At 30.9% G+C, this 24,149-nt stretch overlaps 3 protein-coding genes across 4 annotated transcripts; 2 read left to right on the top strand and 1 right to left on the bottom strand.

Moving 5' to 3' along the window:
* The first annotated feature begins 10,310 nt into the window (after window positions 1-10,310).
* LOC101209366 (probable xyloglucan endotransglucosylase/hydrolase protein 5) lies at window positions 10,311-11,719 on the top strand. Its single transcript, XM_004141107.3, has 3 exons — window positions 10,311-10,655; window positions 10,750-10,943; window positions 11,019-11,719. The coding sequence occupies exons 1-3, from the start codon at window positions 10,362-10,364 to the stop codon at window positions 11,416-11,418; spliced, it is 888 nt and encodes a 295-aa protein (XP_004141155.1). The 5' UTR covers window positions 10,311-10,361; the 3' UTR covers window positions 11,419-11,719.
* Window positions 11,720-14,773: 3,054 nt separating this feature from the next.
* Window positions 14,774-16,551, top strand: LOC101202765 (sugar transport protein MST4). Its single transcript, XM_031881662.1, has 2 exons — window positions 14,774-15,264; window positions 15,373-16,551. The coding sequence occupies exons 1-2, from the start codon at window positions 14,789-14,791 to the stop codon at window positions 16,319-16,321; spliced, it is 1,425 nt and encodes a 474-aa protein (XP_031737522.1). The 5' UTR covers window positions 14,774-14,788; the 3' UTR covers window positions 16,322-16,551.
* A 130-nt stretch (window positions 16,552-16,681) lies between these two features.
* LOC101209116 (cytochrome P450 87A3) lies at window positions 16,682-19,455 on the bottom strand. 2 transcript variants are annotated; one of them, XM_004141106.2, is made up of 9 exons: window positions 19,253-19,455; window positions 18,835-19,159; window positions 18,580-18,729; window positions 17,968-18,219; window positions 17,795-17,884; window positions 17,610-17,688; window positions 17,407-17,516; window positions 17,205-17,332; window positions 16,682-17,087 (listed from the first exon to the last, which is right to left on the bottom strand). In XM_004141106.2, the coding sequence occupies exons 1-9, from the start codon at window positions 19,441-19,443 to the stop codon at window positions 16,997-16,999; spliced, it is 1,416 nt and encodes a 471-aa protein (XP_004141154.1). In that variant the 5' UTR covers window positions 19,444-19,455; the 3' UTR covers window positions 16,682-16,996. The 2 variants fall into 2 exon arrangements, with proteins under 2 accessions (XP_004141154.1, XP_031737523.1); XM_031881663.1 differs by having other exon boundaries at window positions 17,205-17,326.
* Between the last annotated feature and the right edge of the window lie 4,694 nt (window positions 19,456-24,149).

The raw sequence follows: 24,149 nt of genomic DNA, 5'->3' as shown, positions 1-24,149 counted from the left end.
TACTGAGATGATAGTCTATAACTGTTGATCTAGAATAAAAAATGATAGTTCTCTATCACCTTTTTTCCTTTTCAAACTAATATACAAATCTTAAAATTTTTTAATTTCCATTATAGTCTTGCAGACAAAAGAAGTTGAAGTTCAAGAATATGTAAAAGCTGAAATAGAAGAAGAACAAGAAAAAGAAGAGGAAGAAGTTAGAATACAAGGAAAATAAAGAGGAAGAAGCTAGAATACAAGAAGATAGAACTTTACATTGCCTACTTGAGATAGAAAGCAATAGAACTCTATCATTGTATCACCATTTAACATTCATTTGAAGCAAAACAAGAACCTAAATTTAAAATTCTATCACCATCGTCTCATACACTACTAACAGTGTAGAAGACCCTTTTCTAAAGAATTAACACTTACAAAGATACATGCTTATCTATGTCTATCCCTGGTTCATTAGAGAAGACGAAAAAATTGATAAAAACAAAGATATAGTTCTATTTATGTCTATCACATATAGACAAAAATAGATACTTATCCCTGTCTATATTTGTCCACGATTCATTGAAAAACAAGAATACCAGATAGACGACCATGATTAATTTGAATTCGTTGAAACTAAAGATAACAATCACTCATTCATTTTTTTTTATTAAAGTGTAATATATTGAGTTATTCAACCATTCAAATGATCCACATCCAAGGCATTCCACAAATGTCTAAAATCTTGTTTTTAACATACATATATAGAAGATATTCTTGAAACAATATTGTACACCATAATGAGTACTCGAGCCTGGGCTATTCAAACTATGCACAAAAGCAATTCAATCAAGCTCTCAAAAATATCTTGTAGCATATGATGGTAGCATGATGATAAAAAAAATTGAAAAAAAAGAAAAAAAAGTAAAGTTTGAACTGAAGAAGAAGAAAAAGAGATGATATGATCATGAATTCAAAGAAAAATAAATAAAAGAAGAAGAATGGAAAAGAAAACCTAGTGACACTATAAGAAACCTGGGAATGGCCAAAGGATACACAACACGTTGGCCTAGCTAGGAAGAGACCTACAAATCAGAAGCTACAACAATCAGAGATGAATTGGCTAAACTCATTAACCACATTAATCAATATTCGTTAACTGTGTATACACTTCACTAAAGACTCACAATTGAACTCTTCTCATTATAGATATATTTATATGTCCACGGATATATATCAATAATAATATATATCCTTCACCAGTGTAAGTTAGTCCTTCACGAGTGTTTGTAACACCAACTGAATCAAATTACCATTTTACCCCTAGGTTACCTCTAATCCTTAAATACAACGTTTCTCTAATGAACAACTTGTTTATGGTCCTACCAATAAACAGGAACCCCTCTCGTGCCATAGAAATGGTAGGACCTTTAGTTCGAGTCTGAAAGACACCATTTAAGGGAACACTCATCTACTCACCCTAAAGTAGGAAATGAGTGAATTTCAACTTGTGTAATTTCAACTTGTGAACACTCATCTACTCACCCTAAAAAAAATTAATTACGATATAGCCCGACGCCAATGATGTGTGCATCGACCTTGCCCGTCTATACTAATGTTGTAAACGCGACGTCGGTTTTTCGTTTATTTGTCGACGTGCGATTTCCTGACGTCCGTGACGACATCGAGAAACCCTCATTTTCTTGTACCGTGACCTTCATCTCCATCGTCGTGAAGAAGATGAACACACCACCTAATGAAATCTGACGACTGTGGGGAAGAAGACGTCTGATGTAAGCCAATCGCTATAAAATCGAGGTGCAGCCAATGTGAAGAAGAAGAAGATATTGAAGGAAAGTCGATCGCGAGGTGAAGAAGATGTTCACGAAATTAAAAAATTGAGGGTATTTTTGTAAACAACAAAAAAATCCACCTAAAATGGGCTTTTTTTTTGTTATATGAAATGCAATTAGTTTAATTTATATTTGGTTATATACGTGGGTAAATTTTTAGTAAGGAAAAACTTCTTTAAATTTTTTTAAATATATCAAAATATCAAAATATCACAAGTTGTTTAAATTTTTTAAATTTTTTTAGGAAATGGTAGAAAATGGTAAAGTTAATGGAATATTTAAACTTCATAAAATTGTTTAGAAATTTTAAACATGAAATACAAATATTTGGTTATTATTATTACATTTAAAAGAAATTGCTTTTTATTGTATTTTTTAAAGTTTATTTGTTGATCCAAGATTAAGGTTAATTATCGAATAATAATATTGTACAAACAACATATATAGACACACAATGTATATAAACTATAAGCCATAAACACAAAAATAATTGAACCGACGAGCTCAATAGATAGTTTTGGAGCAATTTAGAACCGACCTTCATAGGGCATGCAGCTGAGGATGTGGACAGAAGTGAGGATATACAAATTATTCAAACCAACCTTTTTGGTTTTGTTGGAGTGATCGAACCAAACCAAAAAGGATCTTCCACTTTTAATCTTTTCAAACATGATTTAATTTTGTCACACCCACCCTTTGTTTCTATCTCTCTTTTTTGCTTTGCTTTACGCACAATGCATCCACTGCTCACTTTTTGAACTTTCATTATATACAATATCTTATATACATATATATATATAAGTTGCTGTTGACGCCAAACCCTACCTTCTTCACCTAACACTATATCTCTCCATCTAAAATATACATATATTTTTAACTATGTCTATACTATATTATTGGTGAGTATTTCCCTGTAATGTTTATTCAAGTATTTGGCCTCATATGAAGCGGCTTATGATTGGGTTTTGAGAGAAATTGAACTTTTGTCTTTTAATGGTAATACCTTTTCTGCAAAAACCAAATTCATATTCATGTACAAAAATCATTCCAAGGCTAGCTAGATGTTTTATATGTTTTGAGAGATTTATACACTACTACTACTGGTTATATCTTATTAAACTCCTCACTAGTTTTATTATATATCAGCATATAGCAATTGGGTCTGATATGAACTAATAATGTTATGAATGAAAGCTGTTATAATTGAATGCCAATTTGGCCCATAAAGTCCAAACACAAAGATTTAATTAGTTCATATATAGCTAACAAAGCTCAAGCCCAAAAGTGGTAAGACCCCAAAGTCAACTAAAATCTAAACCAATTTACAAATAGTACTAATGAAATACATGTTCAAGAAAACCTTTCAACCTTGGTTTCATCTTCTTGATAATCTCAATCAGCTTCCAAGATCGTGTCCCACAACAATGTCCTTATTTCACGTTTGAAGTGACATTTTCCATTCAAAACTAAATTCATCTCTTTACATCTTTTCAAGACTTCACCAAGATTTTCTTTGAACATGGAGTGAATTAATGAACTTCTAAAAACTAAAAAACCATCCATAAACAAACGTACAGTGGACTCAACCCAAAGTGGGTAAGATACCTTAAGAAGGCTATAATTGGAGCTGTATACCAAGGCCAGTCATTTTCCTGAACACAAATAACACGATCATTTTCTGTTGATCACTTGGGATATATGCTAATCATCCAACAAATGATAGTAAGACTGAACTGGAGTCTATCCAACATTTAATTAATAAAGGACAAAGTGAAATGGTCTTTACAAGTAGCCATTATTCAGCCTTTTTCTATAATCTATACACACATTCTAAATTTTGTCACTGTCCACTTTCAACAAATTAAAATAAAAGGAGAGAAAGTTACAACATCATTAGGTGTGACTAAAAAGAAGAAAAGAATCCAAATTCAAGCTTTGAACTTATTGAAATATATATTAGAAAACGAAATTGTACACAAGTGATCATATAAAATTGTAAATTATTTAGCCTAAAATTTACCTGACAGATAAAAAGAATGTAAAAAACCATCATTTCTCTCCAAATGGGTTGGAGTAAAGCAAATGGATATAACTACATTTTAATGGAAGAGTTACCCTATTACAAAATTGTAGATTTACATAGAAGTGTAAATTGTTACATAAATCATTGATCAATTATTGTCTTGAATGATGTATAAGGAACCTACACTGATTGACACTTCAGAGGGAAAGTGCAGAGAACTCATGAGTTGCATAGGCCTCATTTTTAAACAAGTGAGTCTCGTTCTAGTGGCTATATACTCTTATGATTTTGCTTTTGATATTATTCTAAAATGTCTCATATCAATGAAGATAATTGTCTTAACTTATATACTCAAAATTATCCTTTTATCTAATCAATATAAGGCTTTGGTCACATTAACACGTTTCATTAGAATTCATCCGAACAGACTAAAATATATGACTAACACAGTGCTCCAAACATGTGGTGAAAGCAAATTTGAAGTGGCGCGATCGAATAATGAAGAAGAAGGGGAAGGGGAAGGAATGATGTTGAGAGGTAGAGAGCTGTCAAGACATTAATGGCGACATGTGTTTAGGCATTTCAGCCAGCTTCAGTTTAGGCATATCCTTCTATTCACTACAACACACAAACCCAAAGAAATCCAGCTTCATGGTTGCATTAATTAGCAAACTAAATTATACATGGTTTGTTATATTAGATTAATTATATTATAACTAATTAAGAATGGCATGATATACAATACCCAACTCAATAATTCATTTATTTATAGACTATAGAACTAGAAAGGAACTTCACATGCTTGCCTTAATGTAACCTCCGACACTCTTAGGTCCACTTAATAATGTCAACAAATCCAATAATAAAAACTCTTTCTATATATTCAAATTATATTCCTTTTTTCTGCCTCATCCACCTTTCCTTTTTTCATTTATCTAATTTTACTTTACTATACTTTCTTAGCTTTTTAAGATATTCTCAACAACATTTCACATCCATTCAAGAAACACAAAAAAATGGTATTAATTGCCCTAGTTCATCTCTATAATAAGCTATATATATCATCATTTTTAGAAATACTAGTTGAAAGATATATGTGTACCATGCAAATAGCTTAAAATGTTTATAACTTTATTTTAGTAATAAAATTTTAATTTTAATTTACTATTATACAAATCTAAAAAAACTCAAATCTCTTCAAGCGAGTGAAGATATGTTTATGGATTCTAAAAAATTATATGTGTCTATCTATCTATATCATAATAGATAGAAATAGTAGTGTATCATAATCTATCATACATATGTTATAATATATTTTGTTATATTTATAATGAATATTTTTAAAACTTTTCTCGTTTAAAATAATTTATCCTTCCTTATAACTTAAACCCACGTGAATTAGTCTCGTGGAAGAGCTCATTCTACTAGACATTTTCAGGTTGAAGTAGGGACAACAAAAAAAAATCCATTAATAGCACTTTTATATAAGTTATAAATAGACGTTTACAAATATAATAAAATACAATTATTCGTTACTTATATGTTTTGAAACATTATTGTTTAATTAAATTTAAGATTGATATATTTATAAATTTGGTGAAAGAATTATATAATTTAGTTCCATAACTTTAAAATACTTTTTTTACTATTTGACCAAATGATAAGTGTAAAATTTGTAACATAACCTCTAGAAAACAAATAGAGGTAGGAAAATAGGAGGAGGAGGAAGAGTGTGGGATGGCAAAACATACCTAATAAAACCAAAGTTGTGTTATCAAGTCAATTAAACTTAGGGTTATGAAGCTATACTGATTAATATTATTTTTTATGTATAATAACTCTAATCTTCTTATCCAAACTTTTGTCACCCTCCATGTGAATTAAACATAATTAACAACATATCTTAGTTTATATCTTTCTTCATCTGAATCTGAATCTAAATATAACATATAATGTCTTATGTGAAAAAGTTTTTGAATGAAGACTAAATTCAAAATCAATGGTGTAAATGAATAAAAATCATTTAATTACAACACAGCAGCAATTATTTTCCCTATTTAGAATCAAATCTCTTCAACAACTTTAGGGAACATATATATATATATAATAAGTATTCTCTATTAAGTCAATGCTCATATTGACTTGATTTTTAACTCAATCATATTGGATTAATATTCATTTATTTTTGCAAAACTTGTGTTTACTGTAAAACTAATAGATTTCGAATTTCAGATCAAATAATAACTACAAAATGGAAGAATATATATATATTTCACTACATACATATGGAGAGCCTATCATTCAATTTTATTTTATTTTATTTAGACAAAAAAAAAAAAGTGATGGAAATGCATTCCTTTTCTTTGAAAGGGCTTGACAAAACGAACATATATGCAAATAAGTAAATTAATTAATGGCTAAATTATCATAATTAATTGAATCAAATTTATACTTTTTTAGTAATGCTTTTGAAAATCATCTATTCATTACAAGTATGTATAAACTAGCAAAATTTATGAGCATACGAATTTTAAAGAAAATCCTAATTGTGAGTCCAAATGAATTCACAACCAAAAGATTAACATATATAAGTCAATTATGGGTTTTAGCCAAATAAAATATATTATAAAATTTTGTAGTTTAAATTGATAATTAGATTGGTTTAAGAGGTTGAATTAATATAATTAAATAGATATTTCCTATTTCTCTTGTTTATGTCAAAGCAGTGGATGCAGTTTTTTTCAATTCAACATTTGCAGTGATTGAAAATTTAAACTCCAAATTCCAAAAAGAAATCATATATACATACGTATATATGAATAAAAAAAAAAAGTGGGAATTTATAGGAAGTGTAACCAAAGAAAAAGATGATAATGTGGGGGGAGTGTATTAATATTTAATATGATAAAAGGATAATTAATCAATGTTGTTAAGTTAATAAAATAGAGAAGAACAAACTCCAATTTCCATAAATATACCAATAATAATTTTGATGGATGACTGACATTATACTGAAACTGGACGGCAAAAATGGATCCTGTTCTCCAATCTTGGAATCATTTTGTTTCTATTTTACTATTTTACTTACCCTCAACCCAACTTAATCTTAATTAATCACAACTTAGGATTTTGTGTTCTCTTACATCATCCATCGGGACTATATACTTTAACTTTTATCTCCCAATACATTAGCTGTAATAGTATGAATCTATACCTAAACTACTGAACAATAATATCATATTAATCATGGAGATTGAAAAAATAATGATGATTGCTCAAAACATAATTATGTGATGAAATCTTTAGCAATTTAAAATTAAAAAAAAATATTTAGTCTTGTAGATGAATCTCTATGTTGGAAAAGAAAATAGAGATGATTTTGTGCTTAGATTAATAATTAAAATTTTATAATAAAGAAAAGGGAATTATATTGAATGTGGAATATTATAATTGAATTAATCATTTCTGATTAATAGGATTAAGAATGAAATAAATAAAATTAGAGGAATAAAATCTTCTTCAAATCAACCCAACTCCCAAATTAGGTTCCCCCAACTTGATAAATGATAGTATCAATTTGATACAATAATCCATATCATTGGACTATATATTAATAAAATTCTAGACATTACATCTCAATCAAAACTCTAGAAATTTTATAAAATTAAAATATTAATTAATACAATCCGTTATTATATCAATCAAGTTTGTTAATTTAATAAAAAAGTAAAATTATACTATAATATCTATCCTTCTCCTAAAATGAACAACATAAGAAGTAAAAATAAATAACTAATTTAGTAATTTTCTTTTTCATAAATTTAATTGTTGTATGTCACATCAAATCGTGTGTTGATGGAGTTAGATTCAAGCTTAAGGATATACTTTACAGTAACGAAAAGAATTAACATCTATTATATCTTTTGTTTATAAATAAACTATTTAAAAAAAATTACTATCGAGAAAATTGAATAACAAAAATACAAAAATCATTTTGAGCTAAAATTAGAAGTGAAGAGAAAAAACCACTTGTTCACAAACAATAGTGCTTTAATACAAAACATAAGAAACTAAAGAATGTATCAAAATATTACAAACTATGAGAGTGTAAGACAATAAACATAGAGAACAAGAGCAAGAAATCCAATCCCCCAATTTTGTTTGTGTAAAAGTGATGGTCTTATACATAAGTTATAGCAATAATATGAGATGTTGAATACTCAAATGTCGAGTTGTCTCAAATTGCATTATGAGTTATAAATTTTGAAAAAGATTAATTTACAACATTTAGCAACTAAAATTGATGTGTTAGTTCAAAAAGAAAAACTCTTGTTTACTGGACGTTGGACAATATTTAGTTTAAACCATTGTATGGACGAAGGGTGACCATGTATGTCATCAAACAAAATTGTCAAGAAAAAAAAAAAATTAGTTCTCCCTCGTCAAATTTATTAATTTATTTTAAATTGATATTTTCCTAAATACTTTAACGAAGGAAAGGAAGAAACAAAGTATTATTAAGGGAAGAAGAGAGTAAAAAAAGATGAAATTAGATGTGATAATTAATAGTGGTTGGGTTTATTGAATTGAAAAATGAGTGGCCGACAATGGACGCAATCTACGAAGTTAAATATAGTAATATAGGGTGAGGTCGTAACTGCGTCAAACCAAATCAATGCCGTTTCAATTGCCAATTCTTTTTATTTTTGTTTACCTCTTTTGAACTATATCCTTTTCAATTATATTCTCAATCTTTTAACATCTAACATTATACACATTTTTATCTTCTAACACCTTCATCTTTAGGTGACCAGCTCTAGAAACAAATAAAAGAAAGAAAAAAAAGGAAGGAGATGCCTTAGAACATAGGAAGTAACTGTGTACGCTAATGTATTATCTAAACTCAACGGCGGAGAGTTTTAAAATGAGAAGTAAAAGGAAAAGGAAAAAGCGGAGAAAGGGGGGATTGATTGCGTTGCAGTGTCATGTGGCATGTGGTGCGATGAGGAGTTTTAGGAGACCCGACCCGAGACGTGTTGTCATCCCAAAGGCCAACCTCCTTTCAACTTTCTCCCTCCTCACTTTCTCTTATCCAACCACCCCTTGCCACCTACACCTCCTTTCACCCATTTTTCAACCTCTTCACATTTTGGGTCTTTAACCCCTCCTCTTCTATTTAATTATCATTTTATAAAACAAACAAACTATTTGGGACCCCTTCTCCTGATTCCCCTTCCCCCACAATATTGCATTTCACTTCCAAAACAAAACGTCCCCATTCTTCCCCTTTTCCACCTCATCAGCTTTTCTCTACTCCTACCAATACTAAAAATAATCTACTTTCTAAACACAAACTATTATAACTTTTCTTATTAGACTTCTTTCTAACATAACAAAATTTGTTTGCACCTTCTTCCTTACTCTGTCTTTCCAATCTCATCTAATTTCCCAGCATCTTCCCACCAACTGCTGCTCTCTTTTTTGTACTCTTCTTTCTTATCTCGCCGACAGACATTCAAATCATTCCCATTTTTATTTTTCATATCCTCACTTTCCTATTTCTATTCAACGCATTACTTAATATAACACTATATAATCATCCTCTATTTTACTTCTACAATTTACTTTTTTCGTTTCCTTTTCAGAACAATCCTCACATTTATGCTTTTAATGTTTCTGTGTTCATTTAATTCCTAAAATTTTAAATTTTGTGACAAATAATTGATCCCGCGTTCTTACTTTCTTCCAAACAAGTTAATTAATTGAGGTTAAAATATAAAGTGTGATATCTATTGTAACACAACCAAAGATGAAAGTAGAAAAACCAAAGTGAATATTGACATTCCATTAATATATCCATTATAATGAGTAACACTTTTTAGAGCAAATACATATATAACGATATTTTGAAAGAAAATATACCATGGACGGACTCACTCTAAGGTGTTCAAAACCAGTATTATCAAAAGACTATAATAACCGTATTTATTAGGTTAAATAATATTTTGTATTGTCAAAACTAGTCATTTGCTAAAATTATTATTATTTAAAATTGATTATTTGTTACAAAATGTATCATTTGCTTCTCAAAACTAAAATAATTTAAGCTTATTATTATAACAGAAACTAAATTAAAGAAAGTAAGAAGTAAGTTTTGTTGTGTCAAATGTGTGTTGTATTATTGATGAAGTTCCATTATTAGTGCGTGAATGAGCGATGAACTATTTGAAAATGAGTAAAATCTGGTCTGTATGTGAAAGAACCAAAATGGAGTAAGGAAGAGTAAAGTAGTAATTGGAGGAATAGGAAGGCCATCAGAATACCAAAACAAAAAACAATAATTTAAAAACTATCACAGCACCGCCAATCCACTGACCCAACTGTTTGTATGGAAATCGTCACTGTCGATTGGCTTAAAACTGTGCGCCACACATTTTTAATACATTAAATCACTCCCTACTTAAACCCCATCTCTCCCTCCCCTTTTCCCTCACACTCACATAACAACAATGGCCTCCATCTCCATTCTCCCCCTTTCCTTCCTCTTCCTCCTTACTCTCTCTTCTACTGCTCTCGCCGCCGCCCCTAGAAAGCCCCTCAACGTTCCATTCGGCCGCAACTACGCCCCCACTTGGGCTTTCGACCACATCAAGTACAAAAATGGTGGAGCCGAAGTCGACCTCGTTCTCGACAAATACACTGGCACTGGCTTCCAGTCCAAAGGCTCTTACTTATTTGGCCATTTCAGTATGAGTATGAAACTCGTCGGTGGCGACTCTGCCGGTGTCGTCACTGCTTTCTACGTAAACCAACTAACTCCAACCCCAAATCAACACTTAACTAAACCACATTGCTCTGTTTTTCTAATCCTCAAGTTTTTCTTTTTCTGTCTTGCAGCTCTCTTCTCAAAACTCCGAACACGACGAAATCGACTTCGAGTTCTTGGGTAACAGATCTGGCCAACCCCCAATTCTTCAAACCAACGTTTTCACCGGAGGTAAAGGCGACCGAGAACAGAGGATTTATCTATGGTTTGACCCATCTAAGGATTTCCACACCTACTCCGTTCTCTGGAACTTATACATGATAGTGTGAGTAAAATAATGTTTGAATATGGTATCAGAATTTTTAAAACCTGAAATTAACAAAATAATGAAATGAGGCAGGTTCTTTGTGGACGATGTGCCAATAAGAGTGTTCAAGAACTGTAAGGACATAGGTGTGAAGTTCCCATTCGATCAGCCAATGAAGATATACTCAAGCTTATGGAACGCGGATGACTGGGCAACGAGAGGAGGATTGGAGAAGACGGACTGGTCGAAGGCTCCATTTGTAGCGTCGTACAAGGGGTTCCACGTGGACGGATGTGAGTCGTCTGTTCAAGCCAAATTCTGCGCGACGCAAGGCACACGGTGGTGGGACCAAAAGGAGTTTCAAGACCTGGACGGATATCAGTACCGGAGGCTGAGATGGGTTCGCGAAAAGTATACCATTTACAATTACTGTACCGATCGGAAGCGTTACCCGACTCTCCCACCGGAATGCAGACGGGACAGAGATATTTGATTCTCTCTTTTTATTTTTATTTTTTTCAAAAACAATGGTCTCTCATTTTACTACTATTTCTAGTCATCTTTGTTGCATATTTTGGTTGGGGTTGGGGACTGAATGATCTTTGTATTGCTTCGTGATTTGCCCTTTATTTTGTCCTCACTTGCCTATCCTATCCCCCCCCGGCCCTGGCCCCTGGCCCCTTTCTTCTTCACTGTCGCTATCGCCTCGTGCTTTCCCCCTCTCTCCTTGGAATATGTTTTCTATTTATTTTTATTATTTATATTATATATTATATATTATGTTATGTTATTAATAATGCTTTTATTCATAATAATAATTATTATTATTATAATTACTATCTTTTATCATTTTATATATTTCTCTACACATGTCTTCCACTCACTCTGTTTCTGCTTTTTCGAGTTTCTTAATTTATTAATTTCGTTTTTCTTTTTCTTTGGAACTTTCGAACGTGATAAAGATACATCAATGCTACATTTAGGGGCCTTTTCTACTTTATAGGAATGTCATCTTCAACTCTTAATCTAGTCTTTTTTTATTTGGATCATTGTCTAAATTTCATTGTTTCTTGAGATTTTAGTAGGGATAGGGATGGTCAATTTTCAATAATAATGTTGATGTGAAATGACTTGATCATCCTAGATAATAATTAGCCTTTCTGAATACATTACTTATGTTGCTGAGGATGTCATTTTCTAACATGTTCATTTTTTTCCATTTTTTAAATCAATATTGGGTCATTAAAAATGAAAACTGCATTAAGAGGATGGATTAGGCAACCCTATAATAATGGTAATCTTACAACCCTATAATAATGGTAATGTTACAACCCTATTATAATGGTATGTGCCATCATGTTAAAAATTATTCACTTGTTCCACATTAATGTTTCTATTCCATAAATAGAGCTCTTTTATGATAAAGTGTTCAAATTGGTTTTTGAGAATTAAGGAGCTATTAAATGAATGAATGATAGATACCTAATTTTTCAAAGTGTTAAATAGCTATTAAAAATCCTCAATTTTGTATCTCACACACCCTAGTTTGTAAAATATTTAATAAAAAATTGACTTTTGAATTTCACAGTTAATATGATTTGTATCTGTTAAACATTAAATTGAAAATATTAAGAATCTATTTTGACTCAATTTTATGATTTAAAACTTTTAAAAAGCACATGAATTCAAATTGTAAATTGATTTTAATACAATGACAAGCAGTAGGATTCATGTTTGGGAGTGAAATTATTTTTACACAGAATATGATGTTTGGCAATCTAAAAAACGAGATTTAAAAAAAATAATAAATAACTTCAAATTGATTTTTGAAACATCACTACAGTGATTCTCCGAAAATCACCATCTTCTTTCATATGATTTTTGAATTATCCAAAACGTGATTGTTTTGAAATCTCTTTTCGATATCCGATATAATTGATTGAAAATCAATTTAAGAATTGATTTCTTAACATAAATTGAATGGTTTAGAAATTCAATTTTACAAAATAAATGGTACTGAATTATTATTTTTTCTTTCTAAAATCACTACTAGTAGAGGATTTTTTTAAAAAATGATGGATAAAGAGAAAGGAAAGAGATGATGCAGTTATTGTGAGGATACATCGACGCCATGTGATGCAATTGGCATTACCACAAAGCTCTTTTATTTTTCTCGATACAACAACTCATACGTCTCTTGCACGTGACCCCTCTCTCACTCCTCTTAACTTTTTATTTTAATATTTTCATTTTGTTAAAATACATAAGCTACACATTGACATATATACAATATTATTATTATTACGGTTTTTAATAATTAATATATGGGAAAGTGTATGAAACTCAATAAATGGCTCTCATCACTCATCACTCATCACTCATCACTCATCCTTAAAGCTATCATCGTTTTAAAAAAAAAGTTTACGAAATTTAGTATTTCAAAAAAAAAAAGTTTAAAACTAATTTATTAATATAGTTGGAGGAATCAATTCACTCCATTTCTTGGGGACTTTATTTATTTAGCTTTAAGAAAAAGCTGAATTCTTTCTACGTAAAATCCAGCAGCTGCATTATCTTTTCTATTAATAACAATTAGATGCATAGTGAAAAGAAATATATTAAAAAACCTACTCCCCTTTTTCTTCCAAAACTTATAAATATTATAGTTTATTTTACTATTTTAAAAAAATCGAATTTATGAATCTACTATCAAACACATATTTAAAAACATAAAAACAATTATGTTTAATTAAATCATTAATTATTAAACTTATATTTATAAATTCTCTACCAAACAAACTCTAAATTTCTAATTTGCAAATTCGTTAAAAAAAAAAAAAAGGGTACGTATAGCTTTCTTGAGTTATAGTTATAATGGTGTATATATATGGATATGAATGAGGTATGTTACTTAACTATCTTTTCCCATGTCAGTAGTGAGGCATGGTTAAACAAACACTCCACACCCTTACGCTGCCTACAAAACCCATCGCACCCTTGTCGTCACCCAGGACCATATACCATTATGGCTTGCAGTATGTAGTTCATCTAGGCTGGGCCCATCTAGGCCTTGGGCTTGTTTTTGCAATTCCATATCTTTTATCCATGACCTTAATCCCATACTCTTATATTGGGAATTCTAGATTGGAGTTTCCATGACATGACACAATCAAGAAATCAAATTAGCACTTGATGGTAATAGTTCAAACATTAAAAATAGAAAGTAATAAAATATCTTAAATCCAAAAGAGAGAAGAAAAAAAACGTAAATTAGATTGAGGGCATGCAGTAGTAGTAGGGTTAAGAGTAAATGAAATAATGGAAGGTGCATATTGAAGTTTAAAGTTGAAAGAGGTTTTTAAAATGGTATTAAATTTAGATGGTTGGTCCATGAGCGGACGGACATGAGGAAGCAAAGAGAATTGGATGGATTCAAAATGTGTTGTTCCGAAATAGAGTAGACAAATCCAAGCTTAGCCAATTTATTATTTAACGTGGATCCTAAAATTTGGCAGCAATGTTCTATTGTAATTTAAGAGGGTAGTAGTTAGAATTATAGAGATTAAATTTGTTGTTGGTAGTGGTGGTGAAATAGTTAAAAGAGAATATATCATAAAATTAAGAAGAAATAAGAAGATGGGTGTAGCGGAGTTTGCAGTGGCTCCGCGTCCAGCCGCCACCATTGAGGCTAAGGTCACATCGGTTGTTATCTTCTATTCAATAATGGCCGCCACCGGTGGCCTCATGATGGGTTATGACATTGGTATTTCTGGTAATTTAGGGTAACATTCTGCCTTGTCTTTACGATTGCTTTATTTTCACAAATCACAATCATAGATTATTGTTAAAATTATAACTTGGAGATGTTTGAATGTTGTGGGTGTATAGGGCAAGTGACAGCATCACCCTCGTTCTTGAAGAGATTCTTTCCATTAACATACGACAAGATACAAAGACAAGAAACAGACCACAACAATTACTGCAATTTCGAAAACGAAGGCTTACAAATTTTCACCTCTACTTTATACTTAACCACTTTATCTTCCACTTTCTTAGCCTCCCACACCACCCGTCTCATGGGTCGCAAAAAAACCATGCTTTTCGGCGGACTTTTCTTCATCCTCGGTATCATTCTCTGCTCCACTGCCCTTTCCTTCCCCATGCTCATCCTCGGCCGTATCGCTCTCGGCTCCGGCATGGGCTTCAGCAACCTATCTACTCCTCTCTATCTCTCCGAAATCTCCCCCACCCCAACCCGTGGAGCTCTCACTCTTCTCTTCCAATTCGACGTCACTCTCGGCATTCTCTTTGGCAATTTCACAGCTTATGCTTCATCCAGGTAATCTATTTCAAATTAAACAACCCACTACTCTGTTTTATTTGATCATCATCTTTTTTGATCATTTTGATATATCTATCTATCTATCTATCTATATATATATGTCAGTGTTGAAAGTGATTGGGGATGGAGGACTACTCTGGCTTTAGCAGGGGTTCCTGCTCTGTTTTTCACACTTGGAGCAATCCTGATTGAGGACACTCCCAACAGTTTAATCGAACGTGGGCAATTAGAAAAAGGAAAATTAGTGTTGAGAAAAATCAGAGGTACTGATAATGTTGAATCTGAGTATTCAGAGATCCTTAGAGCAAGTCGTGTTGCTCAAGCAGTAGAAAACCCTTTTGCTGATCTTCTCATGGGTCAAAATGGTCCACCTTTAGTCATTGCTATTATGGTGCAAGTCTTTCAACAATTCACTGGCATTAATGCAATCATGTTATACACTCCACTTCTTTTCAAAACGTTAGGTTTCGGCGACAAATCGTCTTTGTATTCTTCCGTCATAACTGGCGGTGTTAATGTCCTTTCTACATGTATCGCCATTTACTCTGTCGACAGGATCGGGCGACGAATGCTTTTGTTAGAAGCCGGAGTTCAAATGTTCCTCTCCCAACTTATGATCGCCATTATACTTGCGCTTAAAGTTGATGATGATTCTAATACTTTGTCGCATGGGATGGCAATTGCGATTGTGTTAATGTTATGCACTTTTGTTTCTTCTTACGCTTGGTCTTGGGGCCCCCTTGCATGGTTAGTTCCTAGTGAAACATTTCCATTGGAGACACGATCTGCTGGGTTGAGCGTGACGGTTTGTGTTAACATGATGTTCACTTTCTTGATAGCGCAGTCTTTTCCGTCTATGCTCTGCCAAATGAAATATGGTATCTTTTTGTTCTTCTCTGGTTGGGTGTTGGCAATGTCTTTATTTGCCTTTTATTTGCTGCCGGAGACGACGGGTATTCCTATTGAAGAGATGACGGTGAGATTGTGGAAACAACATTGGTTTTGGAGCAAATTCATGGAAAATGAAACTAAGGAGAATGCGGGTTCAGATTAAAGTGTTGTACTGATGGTGTACATAACGCCAAGAACCCTTCCATTAGCTTTTTCATTTCGTTAGTTAGCTTTCAATTTTGAGATAGATTATTCTACTATATTCATGTACAAATAATTATGGAGAGTAATCTTAACTATGTATATACGGTCCTTGTTCCATGGTGTTTGTGTACAGTATGGATTGTAATAAGGGCCAGAAGATTTGCAACAATAGCAAAGCACATTTACACATCTACAAGTTTAGCCATAGCATTCTTTACTTCACCTAAATATAGCCAAAAACAAAGAATAACTCAAATCTCATTTGTTATCGCTAATATACAAAATATTTCTAAGTCAGGTAATATACATAGTATTAATTATAATATTTGGTAAACGATATCTATTAATCTAACATATTCTTCTACACTCCTTATTTTTAATATAGAATTAGTTACTTTTGTTTTTTCCTCATTTCTTTGTGTTTAATAACTAAAGACTGATTAGTATTAAACCATGATAATGTAGTATATTATATTGTTGGATCAAACATTGCCATTCTTCTATGTATACATATACTTAGCTTACACACCATTTTTCTTCTTAGGAAGAAATTATAACAATAAATGCACTAATTTAAGGGTAATTAATATTATTTAATTAGAAGAGTAATAGAAATTACAGAATGTTTTGGTTACTAATCTTTGTTTAGGATCTGAACGTGAAAGCCATCAGGAAATTGAACGCCTGGGGTTCGAACAATATTGCCTCCTTTAATTGGCTTCAACCTAAGTGTAAACAAAGAAAAGAAAAGAAAATTTATTATCAAATCTCTCTAACTATCATATGATGCTTGTTTGATAAAATTTAATTAAAAGGTAATAAGAGAGATTAATTAATTATACTTGTAGTTGGTAACCAAGTGATGGAGAAACACAGCCATTTGCAATTTGGCAAAGTCAGCACCAATGCAAAATCTGATTCCACCACCAAATGCCATGAAATTCTTCGATGCCCCATCACATCTCTGTTCCTATACATAAAGGGGGGGTGTTATTAAGATATAAGTTAAAAATGATTGAATTGAAGAAATTAATTAAAGGTTACCTCATCCCATCGCCATGGGTTGAATGCAAGTGGGTCAGCGAAAGCTTTTGGATCCAAATGAATGGCCGGAGGACAAACCATGACAGCCCATCCTTCTGGGATCGTGTATCCTAAACAGTAAATTAATTTATTTAATTTTCGACCTACTTTTTAATATTGCAAAGATGAAATGCTTTGTTATATTACTTATTATTTCTCCTTACCCTTGAACTCAACATCTCTTAATGCTCGTCGAAATATCCCTGGAGCAATATTTGCCAACCTCAATGTTTCGTTCATAAACTATATAGTATATACATCATTTTAACTTTAACTGATTAGTTAACTAATTCATTATAACATAAGTAATTAAATTGTCTTCTTTGAAAAAATATAACGTTTCCTTCACCTTGAATGTAAATGTCATGGATTTGTATTCGTTCCAACTAATCTTATCACTTTTATTTTTCCTCTTCTTCAATATTCCCTCATGTTCTGCCTGATATAGCTGATTGAGATTAATTGTCTGATGGTTTGCTTTTCCTTTTTCCTCAAAAGTTATCTCTAAATAACAATGCGTACCGTTAACTGGTTTAAGACGTGGGGATGGTCTGTGAGAAATTTGATGGCTAAAGTCAAAGCAATAGAAGTGGTTTCATGGCTTGCAAAAAGAAGCAAAAAGATCAAGTCCAAAGCAACTTGTTGTGTGAGAGGAGTTCCATCTTTTTTAAGTTCTTGAATAACGAAATCAAAATAATCAACTTGTTGTTCCCTTGGGTTTTGCTGCCTTTCTTTTAGTATATTTTCCAGCATCCTCATTACTCTTTTTCTACCCTGCACTAGTAGTGTTCAATTTAATTATATTATTTTATACATCAAAAGTGTAACAAAAATCAATTACAAACTATTTTATCCTACTAAAATTAAACGAAACCAGTTCATCCACAACTCCATCAAAGGTAATAGAATTCAAACATAAATAAATGACAAGAAGAAGAAGAAGAAGAAGAAGAAGAAGAAGAAGAAGAAGAAGAAGAAGAAGAAGAAGAAGAAGAAGAAGAAGAAAGAAGAAGAAGAAGAGAAGAAGAAGAAGAAGAAGAAGAAGAAGAAGAAGAAGAAGAAGAAGAAGAAGAAGAAGAAGAAGAAGAAGAAGAAGAAGAAGAAGAAGAAGAAGAAGAAGAAGAAGATAATTACCTGCAAGCATTTGTGGTAAGAGGTTCCAGGAATATCAATAGGGAAAGAGATCAAACCCTGAATGAATGCAACAAAGTTCTCTCTCATATTTTCTCCACACTTCTCTGGATCATAACTAATCAATCTCTTTGCACTTAAATCAAATATCATCTGCATACAAACAAACAACCAGAATTATTGATAATAATTAGTATACAAGAAAGAAAATGTTTTTTCTTTTCTTTTCCAATTTATGTAAATTTAATTTAATTTTACATTTGCAATCTCATCCTTCAATTCAACTATATCATTATGAGAAGCCCATTTCTTCAATCTTGTAGTTGAAGTAACTTCAACTTCAGAAATCATATTTTTCAAACTTTCAATTCCAAAAACATTAGTGATCATATTCTTCAAATATTTATGCATAAAACCATGCAATGACCCCACAGATTTTACTCCAAATATTTTTCTGAACGTCTCTGGATACCAACACTCAAATAATTCTTCCTCTTTTTGAAATATAATATGATTTAGTTCAGCATCTGCTGAGATTATTAATGGTTTCCCCACTAATCTTGTTTTGAAAATTGGTCCATACCTGAAAAAAAAATATATATATATATATATGGTTATTTTTCCTCTATTAATTATCAAAATACCAAAAAAAGAAAATTAAAATATAGTACATTACTTGAGAATTCTGTGTTTGATGAAAGGAGATAAATCAAAAGAGGGATTAGGAGCAAAGAACTGGGTTGATTCACCAACAAATGGAAAACCCATTGAACCTTTTGGAAGCTTTCCATTATATTTGGGATTTTTCAAAGCATACACCCAAATTGTAACACTAAAACTAAGAATAGCACCAATAATAAACCACATTTTTGGCTCACTACTTAAATTATTTGAATCAAAATTTTAGTTTAAACACAGAATTAACAAGAAGTATTTATAGACGATTCGTTACAAAAGAGAAAAAAATCACAAGAGAGAGAGACGTACACAAGTAATTATGTTGGAGTTAACAATCTCGTAAAATTTTAATGGTTAAGAAACTTAAAATATCATTTTTGGGTTCATATAATTTAAAGTTTCTTTAATTTTAGTTTATATATTTTAATTAGTTAATCTGAAATTTAGTGTTTGTTGTAAGTTTGTAACTTAAATTTTGTCCAATAATATAATAAATATAATTTAAGAAAACATCACACAATATATCAATTAAAACCCTAAACCAATTAATTGTATTGATTTAAATTGTGATGAAGTATATCAATTTACACCTTTAAATTTCGTTCAACCAATATCATATTGAAGCTTATGATTTGACCCAATGAATTACAAACTTTTTATAAGTCAATCAATTTATTTTATATTTAGATTATGTTGGAAGAATCTTCGAGCATTCATTCTTGAAGACATCCAAACTTCTTCAATTGGTTGGTTTGATAAAATAGATGATTAGATTGAGAAAATACATGGATGACTTTAAGAAAATTTTAACTTATTAGAGTCTAAATAATTAATGTATGAAAGTTTGAATTTACGTGATATAATTATAAGTTTTACCCAAAGCATTTTCAAATGAAAGGTATAAATCGACACACTTATAGATGCTAAGAGTACATTTAAATTGTGACACAATTACTTGTTAGATTGATTATTGGAAAAATATTATGGCCTAATTTAATTGAATGCAAAGGGGATAATATTGTGTTAGAAGAGGTTAAAATAATTAATAAGGTGTGTGTTCAATCTTGGAATTACGTTAAGAACAATAATTGTGGCAACTTAGTGCATTATTCATTGAACACTTCAAGTTTGTTGAAAAGTTGTTCATTACAAATGTACTGCTCTATGTATTCATTAATTTAGGGTAATAAACTTGAACAATAGTTATTTTCAACTTTTTATTTGGAAAAACCACACACTAATTTTTTTTTTCTTTTCTTTTCTTTTTTTTAAAATGACAAATCAAATGGGGTGAATTATTTAGTAAATATGGTGTGAAGATTAATTAAAAAGAAAAGTGTTTATGGTTCTTCATTTTTTTTGGTAAGATATATTCTAAAGAGTGGTTTGACAATCACGATGCATTTTCTATAAATAAATGTGTGAACATAAGAGATCAATTATGCTTAAAGATGCCTGAAGTTTGGATTGAATAATTCTTATTGTTAAGTCAGTTCATGGTATGTTGTTGTACCCTCCGTCATAATAAAGCTTGTGTTTTCTCATAACATATGCTTCCATCTTATACGTATGAGCAGTGTAACAACTTCTAATTTCAACATTACAACTTAATTAAAATTTTGTTTCACCTGAAAAATTCTACTCACTTTACACCATTTCTACTGCACAAGAAATTTTGAAACAACCGAAAGATAACAAAGGAAAGAAAAAAGCATGTTGCGTGCTTGATCAAAAGGGACATTTTCAATCTCAAATCCTTCATCTTCAAGCTCAAAATCTACGACTCTTCATCTCCCATCTTTTCACTATATAGCTTTTCCCTAAACCATTCTTCCATCTTCATAACATAATTAACCATCCAACCCTTCATCTTCAAGATCACAATATGCAAACCCCTTAACGTTCAATCTTCAAACCAACATTACTCCATATCTTCAAGCTATTCAATCTCCAGTACCAGTAGTAACCTTCCATCTTCAAACCAACACGCAATCTTCAAGCCACTTCATCATCAAACTGTTACCTTCCATCATCAAAATTCTAATGACAGCTCTCAGTTCATAAAACATAAACCATTTTGGAAAGAACTACAAAGATACAAAGTATCCTTACCAAATATGTTTTGAAGAAAACTCGTGTGAATGACTTATATAAACATTAGAAGCAAACTCGTCCACAGAAACTAAAAATAGTTAGTATAACAATTGTTAATTTCTTGTTAATAGTTAGGTACAAGTATAAAAAGAGTTAGAAGTGATAAGAGAAAAAAAGGATGAACATAGAGCTACAAAATCAGAACCATTAAGGAAGGCTACAAATGCACCAATGAGTAGTGTATATGGATTGCTGCAGTGAGGGGCAACTTGTGGAAAGAATCTGAAGCAACTGTGGACTAGAATGCCACCATCATTTTGATCCTCAATTAAGTCAGACCAACTTTGATTTTTTTTGGTTTAAATGACTTCTCAATTCAATTAATTTTGTAATTTTTAATTCTATTTCCTTTTAATCATCGTGTGAATGAATCAAACAGAAGTGTGTAATTTTATGTATATATCTAGTCAATACAATACGTTGACAAGAACTTATTAATTTGACTCTTAAAAGTAAAAGCTAGTAAAAAAATAATTATTAAACTAAACAATTTATACAATCTAACTATGTTTTATTAGAGGCTTGACCATACAATATTTCAAGATTATGCCAAAATACAATTGACAAACGAACTCACATATATAAAGAATAATAGTAAGTATAATGCTAATAATGAATTAAAACTCAGAAATCTTGTTGAAAAATATTCAAAAATTAAAATCTATTACTAAAACTGGTTTTAATATTCAAAACAAGCATCAACTGTCGAGATTTATGGCAGAATTTTTGGTTGGAAAGATCATCTTGAAATTCTGGTGAGATGTATATTTGACCAATTAATTATAATCTGTTAATCTTGTTAACATTAACTAAACATATGATATAAGAAACAAATTTCATATATGGTAATTAATATAATGTGGTATTTTAAACCTATAAACAACTTTTAAAAAATGCAGTTTAGAGTCTACAATTCGAAAATCCAAAACTGCTACTAAAACTGATTTAAATATTCAAAACAACTATTAAATCTATAGATTGTTGGAAAAGATTTCGATGGGAAATAACAAAGTTAAAATCCCATTAATCTAATTAAACGAATTGCATGCCTAACAATTCGCAATTCTTTCATCCCTAACTTTATAAGTCTATTTGTGGTAAAATTCTATTTTTATATTTAGGTCAGCAACAAAAACTTATATCAACAGCAATTAAATTAAATTTACCTAATGATCTCATACTCTCCTTTGTAAATTGTTCAAAGAGAGAAAGAAAAATCACTACGGTTGCATGCAGATTTAGTATAAGAATAGGTTTTGGGTGTAGGTGTGATTATGTGCATATACTCTATGTTTAGATATCAAATTAAAAGCTTAGTGGAAAATAATATAGGATGAACCATATATACATACACAGACACATACACATACCAATAATGCAAGTTCCATATAATTAGGAGTTATCATTCAAAAAGTTTCATTCCCATATTTAGAGCTGGACATTTAGAGAACTTTGTCATTATGGTAGGAAATCTCCAACCTCATTTTATCATTTTATTGTTTTATTTTGTATTGTTTAGGACAAATTGCAAAAACCAACTCATGAATTATAAAAATTAAACTCTTAAATTGGATACTCAGGCTTACGATAATTATAGAAATTATATTAAGAACTAATTTGACCCATTTTTAACGTTTGAGGGCTAAATTTTTAAAATTAAAAGTTTAAAGGTATAATTGGAATTATTACTTAACTTTTACTTCTTTTTTTCAAAACTGTTTTTAACTTTTTGGGTGAATCATATCTAAATTAAGCTAAAACAGTCAAAACATGGACTCAAGACCTTGTAATAAAGAGAAAAATGCTCTAAGAAAACAAAGAAAACAAAGAAACCAAAGATAAGCATAAAACCCAATGGTAGATAAGATGCTTAAGAATAATAATTTATCAATACATAAGAGTTTGGACTTGAATAAATAAAAAGTTAAAACTCAATAAAGAAAGGTAAAAATGATAATAGGGTAAGTGTAGGAATGTCAAATCAACACCTAAGCATGCAATTAAGTACAGAACAACATTGGGGACAATGTTTGGGTCTACCCGTCCACGTCTCTGGAAACAAAACTAATAGTGCTAAGAAGGAAGTCCAATCTCATCTTTTGTGTTTGTTTTGTAAGGATCGTGTGGATATAAAAAACCTCACATTTTTTTGTAGAAACTTTTGGTATCTAGAGAGATGTTTGACCTAGATTTACTTCCACTAAAATGTTGATATTTTCTAGGATGACAAGTCTCAATGGAGCTATCAAGATTACTAGCAATGGATGTTTTACCAAGTTACTCATGTGGTTGTAGATAAGTGTTGATTATTACTTGACAAAATTGGAAGGAGGCAAGGAACAACCTGCTGTTTCAACTTGACTTTACTCTCTTCATAACTAAGACATGTAATTGGTTGCCTTTTCCCTTTGGGTTGATTTTCTTCAAAATAAGTATAATCTCTTCTTAAAACGGGACTATTAGTAATAGCAAATTCGGCGGATGAAAAAAGATTGAAAAAAGAAAAAGAACCAAAAAGCAAAAACAAACAAATAAAAGTAAAGTGTTGTGTAACACGATTGGCTGTATTTGAACACAGAAAGCATCTAAAGACTTGGAAGGAGTTTTGTATTTGAGAAAAGTATCGATATTCCACTTTGTTGAATTGAATCAGATTCTTCAAACATTTAACTTTGGAAAAAAAAAAGGATTATTCTGTCACAGTCTAATCAATCATTCACAAATGTATAGAATTTTTGTTG

This window comes from Cucumis sativus, chromosome 3 (assembly GCF_000004075.3).
Source record: "Cucumis sativus cultivar 9930 chromosome 3, Cucumber_9930_V3, whole genome shotgun sequence".
NCBI classification, from domain to species: Eukaryota; Viridiplantae; Streptophyta; class Magnoliopsida; order Cucurbitales; family Cucurbitaceae; genus Cucumis; species Cucumis sativus.
This window is presented reverse-complemented; position numbering and strand designations above follow the sequence as displayed.

Excerpts from the sequence above, each read along its gene's own strand:
- LOC101209116 (XM_004141106.2), bottom strand. The coding sequence starts at position 19,443 with ATGTGGTTTATTATTGGTGCTATTCTTAGTTTTAGTGTTACAATTTGG. Across the intron at positions 17,333-17,406 it reads ACCCATGGCGATGGGATGAG|GAACAGAGATGTGATGGGGC; the intron begins GTAACCTTTAAT and ends CTTTATGTATAG. Across the intron at positions 17,088-17,204 it reads CACTTGGTTACCAACTACAA|GTTGAAGCCAATTAAAGGAG; the intron begins GTATAATTAATT and ends GTTTACACTTAG.
- LOC101209366 (XM_004141107.3), top strand. The coding sequence starts at position 10,362 with ATGGCCTCCATCTCCATTCTCCCCCTTTCCTTCCTCTTCCTCCTTACT. Across the intron at positions 10,656-10,749 it reads GTGTCGTCACTGCTTTCTAC|CTCTCTTCTCAAAACTCCGA; the intron begins GTAAACCAACTA and ends TCTGTCTTGCAG. Across the intron at positions 10,944-11,018 it reads TGGAACTTATACATGATAGT|GTTCTTTGTGGACGATGTGC; the intron begins GTGAGTAAAATA and ends GAAATGAGGCAG.
- LOC101202765 (XM_031881662.1), top strand. The coding sequence starts at position 14,789 with ATGTTTGAATGTTGTGGGTGTATAGGGCAAGTGACAGCATCACCCTCG. Across the intron at positions 15,265-15,372 it reads ACAGCTTATGCTTCATCCAG|TGTTGAAAGTGATTGGGGAT; the intron begins GTAATCTATTTC and ends TATATATGTCAG.